At 53.5% G+C, this 12,534-nt stretch overlaps 1 protein-coding gene across 1 annotated transcript; it reads right to left on the reverse strand.

Moving 5' to 3' along the window:
- Window positions 1-5,017: 5,017 nt before the first annotated feature.
- Window positions 5,018-12,101, reverse strand: DMRTB1 (DMRT like family B with proline rich C-terminal 1; the record flags this gene model as incomplete). The annotated part of the gene is made up of 5 exons (XM_081214693.1): window positions 5,018-5,082; window positions 6,457-6,610; window positions 6,668-6,772; window positions 9,377-9,582; window positions 11,522-12,101. 5 exons carry the CDS (start codon window positions 12,099-12,101, stop codon window positions 5,018-5,020), a joined length of 1,110 nt encoding a protein of 369 aa, XP_081070819.1.
- Window positions 12,102-12,534: the final 433 nt, after the last annotated feature.

Here is a 12,534-nt window from a genome sequence, read left to right on the forward strand (position 1 = left end):
TATAGACTGTATGACCAAAAGCAGGAACTTAACTTCTGTGGGCCTCAGTTTTGCCATCTGTAAGATGGAGGAATTACGGTGCCTGCCTGGAGGAGTCGCTGTGAGAATTCACAGAATTAGTGGAAGCACTCATACAGTGCCTAGCACATGGGGAGCATCAGGAAACAAAGAGCCGCAGCTGTTAGCCTTTGTGATTCTTAGCCTCCTGATACAGACTCAAAGAGGATGCTACCTTCAATCATCTGACCACACAAGTACCATATACTGTGCACTGAGAGGTGGCATCGAAGGCGTATTTCTCATGAGAGCTCCCTGCATCCTCAGCACACCCCTGAGCCAGTGCTAAGAGGGCAAAGGGAGGCTCAGAGAGGTTATGTGATGTGCCCAAGCGCACACAGCTAGGAAGAGGTAAGGAGGAAGAGTGGGGCCCTAAGACCTTGGGCTTTGGCTAAGGAGAAGAAGTCACGGCTCATTCTAGGGCCTCTGAGCAGCTCTCTAGTAAGAGGGGCCTAGGTCCAAGCCCACCAAGACCACGGCATCCAGGAGTGGAAGGAGCTGTGATAATCCCCAGGGTGGCAGGAGATGAGGGAGAGGACCTTGTCTCCTGCCCTAGACCCAGAAGTGTATGTTTAGTCTGCAGAGGATCCCCACCCCACTCTCCAGGAAAACTGGGAAGGTCAAGGTGGGAGGGCTTCTCTCCAGTAGGGTTTGGGGGGCCAAAACCTACAGGTGCAGCCTTACAAGACACACCTCTGTCCTCCACTCTGGCCACAAGAACAAGCATTCTGTCAGTCCCAGCTCACACCAGGCCACAGCAGGGGCTCGAGCAACAGGAGGTATTGACTGCCTTCTGGCCCAAAGACCCCAAGGGCCCTTTCCACACTGGTCACAACAATGCCTATTTTAGCATTCTCTCAGGAGGCTTTGGATGCCGGGGTCAGTGAATAGATTGAGCAGTGGTTTTAGGAGGCAAAAGTCCTCAGGCCACTCTCTCTGTGCTGTGCTAGAATCTGCCCAGAAACGAGGGTGCATTCAGGTAGTCTGTGTTAAAAAAAATCTCAAGATGGTAAGTCAGGGCAAAATGGATATTAACAACTCTGTAACTGGTGCCCAGGGATGTATGTCGTCCTCTGTACGCCCTCAGCCACTTATGTGTGACTTTAGGCGAATCACTATCCCTCTCTATGCCTCACTTTCCTTCATGAAACAGGGATGATAACATACCTCTTCCCTGGGCTGCTGTGAGTATTACATGAGGGAGGCGTGCAGGGCTTGGCGCACGGTCGAGTTTCGGTAAAGGCTGACTCCCTGCTCCTCTGCCCCCGTGTGACGCCCGAGCAGATGGAGCACAAGCGCAAGGCAGAAACGCCGAGTGAGGGGCCAGAGGCAGGGTAACTCAACCCTCCACCCAGTAATGCACAAAATGACCCTGAAATTCTGCAACTGGTGCTGGAAAACTGTAGTCCTAACCAATGCTGAGCCCACCTGGGAGTGCAGAGACAAATGAGACCTTGTCATTGCCCCCAGGAAGCTCACGGGCTTGTGGGAGGGACACCTACTCGATGGGATCAGTGTGATAGAGGGCAGCAGAGGGCCTGGGCAGGCCCCATAGATCCTCCTAACCCAGGCTGAGGAGCCCTGGAGGAGGGGTCACCCGGACCAGGTCGGAAAGGGATAAGTAAAAGATGAATTAGTTAGGTGAAGCTGGAAAGTCTAGGAAGAAGGCTTAGCGTGAGCCGAAGTGCAGAAAGGAGAGAAAGGGTGGGGGGATACGTCATGGGACACTGGGATTGGGGCTGGTGTTTGAACACAAAGATAGTAGAGTATCTATTTCAAGAGCAGGGCAGAGCAAAGGTGATTGCTGAGAGGTTGGTGATCATACAGCCCGGGCTAGAGGCTCATCATTTTTATTTCCCAGGGAGGTCCCAGGTCTCCTGGGAGCATTGCACGCCTATTCCTCCAGCTGTGCTTGCGGAGTAGCAGCCATGGACCCTCGTGCTTCTGCGGAGGCCAGTCGCTAAGCAACAGGCCCCGCCCCTGCGGTTGTCTGGCCTCCACGCGCCCTCTCCTGGTGGCCCCTTGCCAGTGCATCCGGCGTCAGGGAATGCCTGCTGCTGCCTTCCAGAATGTTCCCCCAACTCATAGCCAAGCCTTGGTCGTTTGGGTTGAGCAATGCTGCCCCCGCCGACGGTCTCTCTGCTTCCAATCTTTTTCTGCCAGGACCTGGCTGACTCCACCCCTGCAGGACCTGGGCTGGGCCAGCCAGTGAGGGAGGCGGCCAGAGAGGGGGGCAGGCAGGTTGTGCTGAGAACGTTGGTCTCAAAGCAGTAGGGAGCCATGGAAGGTGCATGAGCAGGACAGCAACATGAGCGGATCTGGTGTTTCAATGCTCACGCTGAAGCTGCTGGAGGACAGCCTTGTGGAGCAGGGCATTCAGGGAGCACGATTAAACTGACTGGAAAGGCTACAGGCAGCAGGGGTCAACTGAGCCCACCAGGAAGAAACCATGGTGACGGCACACAGGAAAGGGCAGGCTGGGGCTCTCAGAACTTGGGGTTCACATCAAGGGGAAGGGAGCTAGGCAGGGTTCCACCCTGCCCCACAGCTGGTCTTTTCAGCCCCAGCAGGTACCCTCAAGGCTGCAGGAAAGATGCTGAACAGTCTCTGAGACTCATCAGTTCACAGGTCTGCAGGACAACTGAGCAATCCTCCCCTTCCAGGAGTCCTCTGGACATGGATCCCTAGAGGACAAGGGAACATTGCTCTTCTCCATAGGACAGAGCTTCCCATCTCAACCCTGCAGGCTAATTAAACATTGGTCTGGAATGGTGTGGAGTCCATGTGGTCACAGACTGCCTCTTACTTGTGTGTGTTGATCAGAAATGCAAAAACAGCTTTATGGATTAATGTAGTTTGGTTGAAAAATCTTTCAAAGCATGGGGTCTAAGATAAAGCAAAGTGATGAAAAATTAGGGTCACTGATCCAGCCCCACCTGGCTATACTGTCAGAAGGTCATAGGTCCAGTGAGGGCAGAGTTATGCCAAGTGGAACCAGACGCCGGGTCTTCTCCCCCCCTCCTGGGGTTCCTGCAGCCCTGTGGACCCAGGGGCAGCACCAGCACTGGGGTGGCTGATAGCTTTAGCCTCAAAGCCAGGCTAGTCCAAAATCGCTGCATCATCAGGTCCAGACTGAACCCAGTGTGACCTGCAGGCCTCAGTATGCCTGGTTCTGCTCTGCTGAAAGCACTGTCTGTAAAGCAGTAACTGAAAAATTCCTGACTGTACTTGCTCCAGTACCTTCCAACAGAACAGGCCCAGGCCCTTGAACTCCAGCCACCACACTGATGTTGAGAGAACAGATAGAATATCACTTCTCAGTGTTCTTCCTGCCACCTGTCCTAAGACGCCTGGCCCACAGGCAAGACAGGAGGCAGGTCAGCCTAGTTTCCTGGGTGCCAATCCTTCCCAGACAGAGAACAGGACACCATCCCTCACCCTCAAATCTGTCACTCCAGATCTCCTACCCTTTCTACCTCCCTACTGACAGTGCCTACCCTCACCTAACTCATTCTTGCACTTTAAGATGCAGTCAAAGCCCCAATTTTTCCAGAAGGCTTTCTCTGACCACACATCCCCACCCCCACCAACAGCCGCTTTACCTCTCTCTGTCCCATGGCAACCCCACTGGACTGTCTATTTGTCTGTTTGTCCCACTAGATTCCATGCTCCTCGTGCGCAGAGCTGATTGCCAGGTTCTGAATCCAGCAGAGATGCAGGATGCTTTTTAAATGACAGAGGAAGTGAAAACAAGGGAAGAGAACCAGGACCCTAAAACACAAAAATGGGATCAAGTTCTGTTTTTTAAAACCATGTCACTCGGCAGGGACCATGAAAGGAGCTAGGGAAGAGAAACTAAAAGAAATCTTTACATTTTATGTGTCTGCATCAAATTTCCTTCAAAGGTCTCTACTGCTTAAAATAACAACAATACTGATAGTAAAAAACCTACTAGCCTGGTCCAAGGCTCTCACTTGGTAACTGAAGTAAAGGAAGGGCCTTGCCTAACTACATAGAAAGAGCAGGCCAGCAGGCCACGAACCCCAGCTCCGGACTCCCCTACCCAATGCTGCCTTCCACAAAGATTTAAAGAGATGATAAACTTTCCACAAGGATTTCTACTGCTGATTTTATTTCAATAGTCAACTGTTCCCAGAGAAGAAACTGCTGGTGCCACAGGTGATGTGGAAGAACCGTCCTATTCTCTGAGAACTGCATCAGCGCTTATGAACAGACTACTTTTTAAAGCTGGCAATCACTATAAAAACACCAAATAGTCAAACTTTAATAGATTTTTTTAAACCAGAAATGATGCCTATAAGGGCTTAAACTTCACGGAGGACAAGTGAAGCAGCCCTAGCGGCCAGAATGCTTATAGTAAAGGCCCCTGGAGAAGGGGCGAGGGGCAGTGGCCAGGCTGAACGTGGGGGACACAGCAGCAAGGAAGGATGCTGCAGAACCTGCTGTCAGCACCCTGGTCCTGGCTGCTTGCGCCATCCACCTGGATGTGCTGGATGCCTGATGTCTGTGTGGCCCCCAGCTGGGGACCAGGCAGAGGCAGCGGAATCAGAAGGCTGAAGTAGATGATGCCTCCTGTCCTGGAATGGGACCTGAGGAAATCAAAGGCTGCCTCTGCCTTTGATTTGAGCCTGATAACAGCAGCACAACCCAGAAATGGTGAAATTCGTTCCTTAACGTGAGCTTCCACCAGTCCCCCACTCCTTACAGCCCTGGCTCTGCCCTGGTGACTTCATCCTCCAAGCTCCTTTTCAACCCCCTGTTATCTCAGGACTGAGAGAACTTTAGCAATCACCTTCCTTCCTCCAATCTTGAAATGGGAATTAACTGCCGTCTTACGCCTATCACTATCCTTCCTCCCTACACATCACTTAACAGAGACAAGAAAATCATTGCTGTTAACACCCCCAAGGCCCCACTCTGCTGGCCTGAGGGCCTGGGCCTAGTCGGACTGCTCCTGGGACGAAGGCTGGCTGGGCTCACACGGCCCCTCCGCATCCTGGTCATCTGTGAAGGACAGAGAAGAGGGGCTGGATTTAGCAAGAGGGAGAATTACCTGTTTTCAGATGTAAGTTTTCTCTAAGGCATTCTCATCATTCCCAGTCCCTACGGAGAATTAGTTATTCCCACTGCCACCTTTAATTTGCTAGGAGTCAGGACACTGGAATTCTAGCCCTGGCCACATGATACAGACTCAAGTTCAAACTCCAGCTCTGCTTGTCACAAGCTGGGTGGGAGGAAGCAAGCTACTCCCAGCTGTGAACCTCAGCTTCTCCTTCTCCTCACCTTCTCCTTCTGTCAAAGGAGATGATGCCATACTTTGCAGCATCAGGGGATTAGGTGAAACAGTAAATGAGAACTAACTTTTACTACCGCCTTCATCATTTCAGCCATCTTCAGGATGGCCTCATGAAGTAAGGGACCCTTATTAGTCCGCTTGTGCAGATACTGAAACTGAGGCACGAAGGAGTGAATTAACGTGCCCGAGGTCATACCGTTGGCAAGCGCTGGAGTCAGGACTTATACCCAGGCTGTGTGGCACCAGGGCCAGTGTACTTCAAGCCACACTGCACCATCTCCCCAGCTAACAGATCTAGGTGTTGCACACACAGCAAGTGTACAAGAGGCCTCAGTTTCTTTTCCTGTGGAGCCTCAGGGGAGGATGGAAGGGGTAAAAAAAAAAAAAAAAAAAAAAAAAAAATCCTAGAACCTTTAAAGCTGCAAGGGCCCTCAAAAGAAAACCCAAAGCATTTTCACATCCAGAGTTACAGTTGACCCTCACAGTAACCCTGTGACAGGGCCCATTTTACAGGTGAAAAGACTGAGGTCTAGAGGAGGGTGTGAGTGCCCAAGATCACCAAGTGCACCAGTGGCAGAGCTGTGAAGGGCAGGTTCTCTCCAGAGTGGCCTGGGGGAGAGGAATCATCCCCACCAGCTCCCAAACTGGCTCCAGCTGCTGCTCCAGGCTCAGCACGTGCTGTTTCCCCAACCAGAGAGGCCTGGCACCTCTGGTCTTCTGAACACACCACATGCGTGCCATCCTCCAAGTCTCTGCCCACGGGCACTGCCAAGGTGAGGAAATTAGCATTGGACCTGGAGCCAGGCAGAGAATTCTGTTGAAATCTGAGCTCCGCCACGGACATATAGGAGAACTTCTCAGGGTTCTGTCGGTTTCCTCACCTGAGAATGGGGACCCACCTCCCCTAGATGCTCACGGATGGAATTTAGGGAGGGGTGCAAGGAAGAGCTTACCCAGGACCCAGCACATTTAAAATTCTGTTCGCCATTTCCCTTCTCTGCACGTCCACTTCACAGTAGGGCCCCCTTCCTCCAGAAAGTCTCCCTGGCCCCCCGGCAGCTGGAAGATGGGGGCTCACTCACCAGTGTTCTCCTCGTCCGCGGCAGACACGATGGACAGCGAGGACGACGGGGGTGGCAGGGGCAGGAAGTGGAGCATGGAGAGGTACCGCGGGGGAAACTGGGGTGGCCGCGGCAGCAGGGAGTAGCGGGACTGGACTTCCACTGGCTCCCCCACCTGTGGGGCGCACACAGCAGAGAGCCAGAGGGGAGAGGGTTGGCCAGAAGGGCCGACCCAACGTTCATTCTCCTGAACGGGGGGCTCCCCGTGGGGCAGATTCACCTCCGTGGCCCAGACACCAGGGCACAGGGCGCCCGGAACAGGCTGCTCGGCAAGCACCTGCCAGATGACTGAGGCAAGAAGAAACACAGGCACACCTCAGATAAGCCCGGGAGCAGGCGCACTTGCATAGGTCCACAACCTCCTTCCATCCTTACGACCCTAGGAGGGAGGTTCTATTACTGTCCTCACTCTGGTGACCAAAAACTGCATCAGTGAGATGAAGGTACAGGCCCAGGGCCACAGAGCTGGTGAGTGGCAGAGGCAGAACTGAATCCCAAGTCGGCCTGACCCCACTGCTTTGCCATGGAGAAGGGTCTGCATGCATCCCGACTACGTGTGGTCCTACCTTCTGCACATGTAATGACTCAGACTCCAGGGTCGCTGGGCCTGGGGGGTGTCCCCCTTCTAACCGGACAGTGTCGTGCAGCCGTTACTGAGGCAAGAGCAGCTGGGTGACCTCAGCAAAGTGGCTTCAGCCCTTCTGTATTTCTGTTCAGCCCTTCTGTTATAAGCATTCACACCTTATTGCTGGAATCTATCAATGGCCCTATGAGATAGGACTCTTACCCCCATTGTACAGATTAAGAACCCAAGCAAGGTCCTCAGAGGTTAGGTGACATCCTCAGGCCATGTGGCCAGTAAACAGCGGAGGTAGGATTGGTCTTTAGGTCTGTGCGATTCCAGGCCTGTGCTCTTTTGTGGGAAGAGAAAAGAGGAAGCAAAGAAGTAGCAGGTGGGGCAGGACAGGAAGAGAAGGTGGAAGGTGGCTCGGGGCGTATCTAGGAGGCTGAGCAGGGGCCAGCAGGACAAGGATGAAACAATTTATAGGCTCTTGGGTTCGAAACAGCTTCACAAATAAATGCCTGATCCTCTATCCAGACGTGAAGGGGGTGGGAAGGGGGATTATTAGTGCTTTAATTCCAAGCTGCTCAGCGGAGTCTCTCCCTGGATCACAGCTCCTGCCTGGGGCTTGTGGTGGCAGCTCAGGCCCAGATAAACCAACTGAGATCACACTCCTAACAAAGGCCGTCTGGCAGGCCTGTCAATCAGAGCCCTGCCCCGGATGCCAGGCCCCAGGCTTCTGTGTGAGCAGACGGTGGGTGTGTGCTCCATTTGGCCAAGGTCCCTCTCTTTGTGTGGAGGCTAGAGACGCCCGTGCTCTCCCTGAGCTGCAATGGGGTGGCCGGTACCCCCAAATTTCAGGCAGGGCAGGCGTGGCGAGAGTCAAGGGCCATGTTTTCTCTGCCTCTGTCCTGGCTCTGTCACTGACCAGCTGTGTAATCTGAATCCTAGTCCCTCGCTCCCCAGTCCTGTGACCCTGGACAAACACATAACTTCTTGGAGCCTTCGTCCTCTGCCCTACAATGAAATAACATTCACCTCGAGGGCTGACATAAGGGCCAGTAGGCACTCTGGAAATTATCAAGACCAGGGGTGTTCCAACCTGAACACCCCCTTGAATGAATGGAAAATGATTTCTAAATAAAACTTCAAAAGATCTGGAACAGAGGAGATGCTGCTGAGGTGAAGCAGGAGTGGGGATCCAGGCCCTGCGTGCCTGACCTGCCTGGTCACAGCTGGAATCCCACTGAACTGGCTAATGACCTGTGGCTAATGACCTCATTATGTAAATGCCAAGCTTTTATCCTTTCTCTTACTCACTTCCCACATTAAACCAAAGAAGCCTACTCTCTACTCAATCTTCTCCACCCTCCACCCAAGGGAAACATCTCTGTAACACCCAGCATTAGGCTTGTAGCTCTGAGGGAGAGAATAAAGGTAACAGTGGTCTACATTTCCATGAACTTGAACTGTGTCTGAGCCAGCCTCCCCGACAGGTCCAGCCTTATGGGGTCAAAGTCAGGACTGGTCACCCAGGCCTCTCACTATCCTGCAGTCCTGATGGCCCTCAGTGGTTGCCAAAAGGGAGAAGGGTGGAAGGAGCTGGTAACCAAGGCCACAAAACCTGGTCCCCCCACCCATATCTCACACAACAGCTCTTTTACACATCCAGCACTCAAAACTCCAGGCTCAAAAGCACACCAGTTAGTAGTCAACCACTGATCTTATAAAAGGAGTAAATTTCATCCATTCTTTCAACAAATATCTCCTAAAGTGACAGGTGTTTGGGGAAGGTTTCCATATTTTTCATGACTAAGCTTAAATGCCACTTCCTTCTGAAAGCCCTCTGTCGTCTCCAGTGGGATGTACCTTTGGGGCAGGGGACCTACGTCTGCTCCTGGCTCTACCCTCAAATGTGTGGCTCCAGGAAAGTGATATTTCCTTTCTGGTACCCAGCAAAATGAAGGGCCCTTCTAGCACTGGCATTCCATGGGTCAAGGCTGGTGGTCACTCAGTGTTACTGTGTGGTGGTTCCTCAGGCTCATCTGAAATGTGTCTGTATTCCTTCTTGCCTGAGCTCCCGGAGCCTTTTAACCCACGCCACAGCCCTGACTTGTCTACATGTGTACAGACTTGGCTACACACGTGCATTCCCAGAGGCGCACACAGTACAAGGTCAATGCTGTATCCTTCCAACCAGTGCCCAGGGCCTGGTACAGAGTGGGCACAATGGCTGGCTTCCTGGGACTGAGGGTCCGTAAAAGCAGCCAGGGTAACTGGGGTAAGGAGGGACCTCGAAGAGTCAGGGATGGGACTCACCAAGCCTGCTCCACTGTAGTGGCTGTAGAACACGTGCCACAAGCCCCGCTGCAGGGGGGCCCCCAGGGTAAGGGATGCATCCTGGTAGCCCAGCAGGAACGGGTGGTAGGGGTGCACGCTGGAGCAGCTGAGGTACAGCTTGGAAGGCTCTCTTTCCAGGTACTCAGACCCCACCACACGATCTGAGTTGACATTCAGAGGGGGTCCTGAAAAGGGACACAATGAGGGAAGCGTTAAAAACACACGGAGCTAGGAAACAGGGCATCACGTTACTGTCTGAAGGTAGCAGTACAATAAATACTCATATCCATTTACAGAGAACTCCCACATCCATTATGCTTTTGACCCTCCCTGCTTTTTAAACCCTTCACCCATGTTCTACTCACTGTTCTTAGGAAAAGTCCTTTGGCACAGCCATGAAGCCCCATGTGGGCTGGTTCCTGCCTCCACTCCAGCCTCCTCGTTCCCCAAAATCTAGCAGCTCCTTCTTTGTCCTCCATCTCAGGGCCTCTGCAGATGCTGTTCCCTAAGCTTGGAAGGCTTTTTCTCCTGACCCCACTTTGCCTCCTGAAATCCTCAGTACTCAGCTCCTAATCTTCCTTCTGACCACAGCTAAACCATTGATTATTAGAGCTCTATACACCAATCTGTGCGACTCTTTGATCAGTGGTGTCCCTCTCCCCAGGACAAGATCCTTGAGGGCAAGGAATCTGACTCATCCTTTTCATCATTAGTGTCTGGCACATAGCGCTCAGGGCTCAGTCCCTGTTCTTTGAGAGACGGAACAAAGAAAGGCACTGTGTGGCTTCCCCGGTGGCACAGTGGTTAAGAATCCGCCTGCCAACGCAGGGGACACGAGTTCGAGCCCTGGTCTGGGAAGATCCCACATGACACGGAGCAACTAAGCCCGTGCGCCACAACTACTGAGCCTGCGCTCTAGAGCCCGCATGCCACAACTACTGAGCCCGTGCTCCGCAACAAGAGAAGCCACAGCAATGATAAGCCCACGCACTGCAACGAAGAGCAGCCCCCACTCGCTGCAACTAGAGAAAGCCCGGCCACGGCAACGAAGACCCGATGCAGCCAAAAATAAATAAATGAAAGGAAGGAAGGAAGGAAGGCACTGTGTCCATGGAAAGGTATCCTTCTCCTAGAATTGCTATTTCAGATCTGTCTTCCCCATCTAGTTCTCTGGGGTCCTATATTTTCCTAGAATATCCCAGAAGGCAGAAACGGGCTTCAGAGAGCATCAGGCCAATCCCCTTAGCATACAGAGGGGAGAGACTGCCACAGAAGGAAGGAGCTTGCCTAGGGTTACAGAGTGAGCAGGCCCCCAGCGTCCTGACTCAGACTTGTGCTCTTTCTACCACACTGCCATAGAGAAAACCAAGAAAACACGTGTCTGCACCCAAAAAGAGCCCCTTTAAAAAAGCTTCAAATCTAATGTGACTTGAAATTGTAATAGTGAAAGCCACAAGACCTAGGGAACAATGTAATTTATGCATTTGGAGGGAGGGGAGAAAAAACAGGCGACGACAATCATCTCAATAGACTGTCCTCCTGTAGGGAGCAGAGATCGCATACCCACCCACGCCTGGGAAAGAGCTGGAAGGGCTACACAGATAGACCCATTGGGGCAGGGCATGGCTGAGGGGCGGGGCCTCTAGGGTACAGAAACGGAGGGGAAGGTGCGCAGGCGCAGTCTTGTTGCGCTAGCCCACCCACAGGGACGTCCTGGGGAAGGAGCCTCCAGCCCAAGAAAAGGGCGGGAAGAGGCGCGCAAGCGCAGTATGGTCAGGCGTCCTCGGGCCTCTCCGTGGAGGGGGAGGGGCAGCTAAGTCGACTGGGGCCATCTTTTTCCTTTCAGGATGGAAATGAAAAAAGCTGTAGCTAAATGTTAAAAGCTCTCAGAACCACCCATTCCTTTCTCTCTTTTACCTTCTTGCAAAAAGGCACCGAGCCCAAATGCCTACTCAGAAAAGGGTATCCCAAAGCAAGGTTACCTCTAGAAAGCATCTTCCCCACCCCCACCCCTTCCCCGCGGGATCCGAGCAGGCCTGGGACGCCGGCGTGGAGAGCGGGGAGGCGGCAGCCCGGAGAGGAACCAACAGCAGGGCAAGGCCGCGCAGGGCCCGGGAATCTTACCGAAGTCGGCGAACGGCGGGCTGAGCACCGGCTGAAGCGGCCTGCTTAGCTCCAGGCGGCCGGGGCAGCCCCGGCCAGCGGCCTCCGCCCCGAGCTGGGGCCTCAGAGAACTGGGCATGGCCGCGGCGGCTCGTTTGCTCGGCCCTACGTGGCCGCGGCCGCCCAGAACTGGCTGGAAGGCGCTCAGGCCGGGGCTCGGGCCCCGCGGGGGTCTCTCGAGGAAGCAGGCGGCCGTGCGGCCCTCTGGGCCCGGTTGCGCGTCTCCCGAAGCGGCAGGTGGAGGCAGCGGGTGGAAGCTTGAGCCCGGGACAGCGGCCGCGGCCCCGGAGGCCAGCTGGGGCCCCTGAGCACACAGGGCCACCTCCTGCTCCTCCTCGGAGACCTGCTTCTTGTGCACCTGCTGCTTGGCCATGATCTTATGGCGCTTGGTAATCAGGTAGCACTTCTTGCAGGTGCACTGCTTCCAGCGGCACTTGCCCGCGTGGCCCTTGACGGGCACCAGGAAGCCATGGTTCCGGCACCGGGAGCACCTGCGGGTGCGCAGCATCTTGTCGGCCAGCTTGGCAAGGTCTGCCTTCATAGCACATCCGCTACCTCTGGGAGCTGCAGAGCGAGTGGAGCAGGGATGAGCAGTGCCCCACGAGTCGCTGGTGCTGGGGACTTTTGATACACTTGTAACAAAGCGACTCTCAGTGCGTCCCAGGAACTGCAGCAAGACCCTTGCATTTTCCCTTTTTTGGGTGCAAAATTTGGAGAGTTTCTATCCCTTGGTTAATAAGATGCAAGGGATTGGGTTGAATAAGTTCTTCATGGAATGCTATTGCATATATGTCATCTGGATTATCTGACGTTTTAGGCATTTAATTTCCAAACTCTCTATTCCCGCCATCCCACAGACAGAAGCTATTTCGTAGTTTCAGAAAAAGGCGGAGTGATATTCAACGGTGCACAGATTTAAAGCTCCAGAGGAACATATAAACAAACCCATTCCGGTAGAAAAGCATTCCAAAAGG

This window comes from Mesoplodon bidens, assembly GCF_964165515.1.
Source record: "Mesoplodon bidens genome assembly, chromosome: 2".
NCBI lineage: Eukaryota > Metazoa > Chordata > Mammalia > Artiodactyla > Ziphiidae > Mesoplodon > Mesoplodon bidens.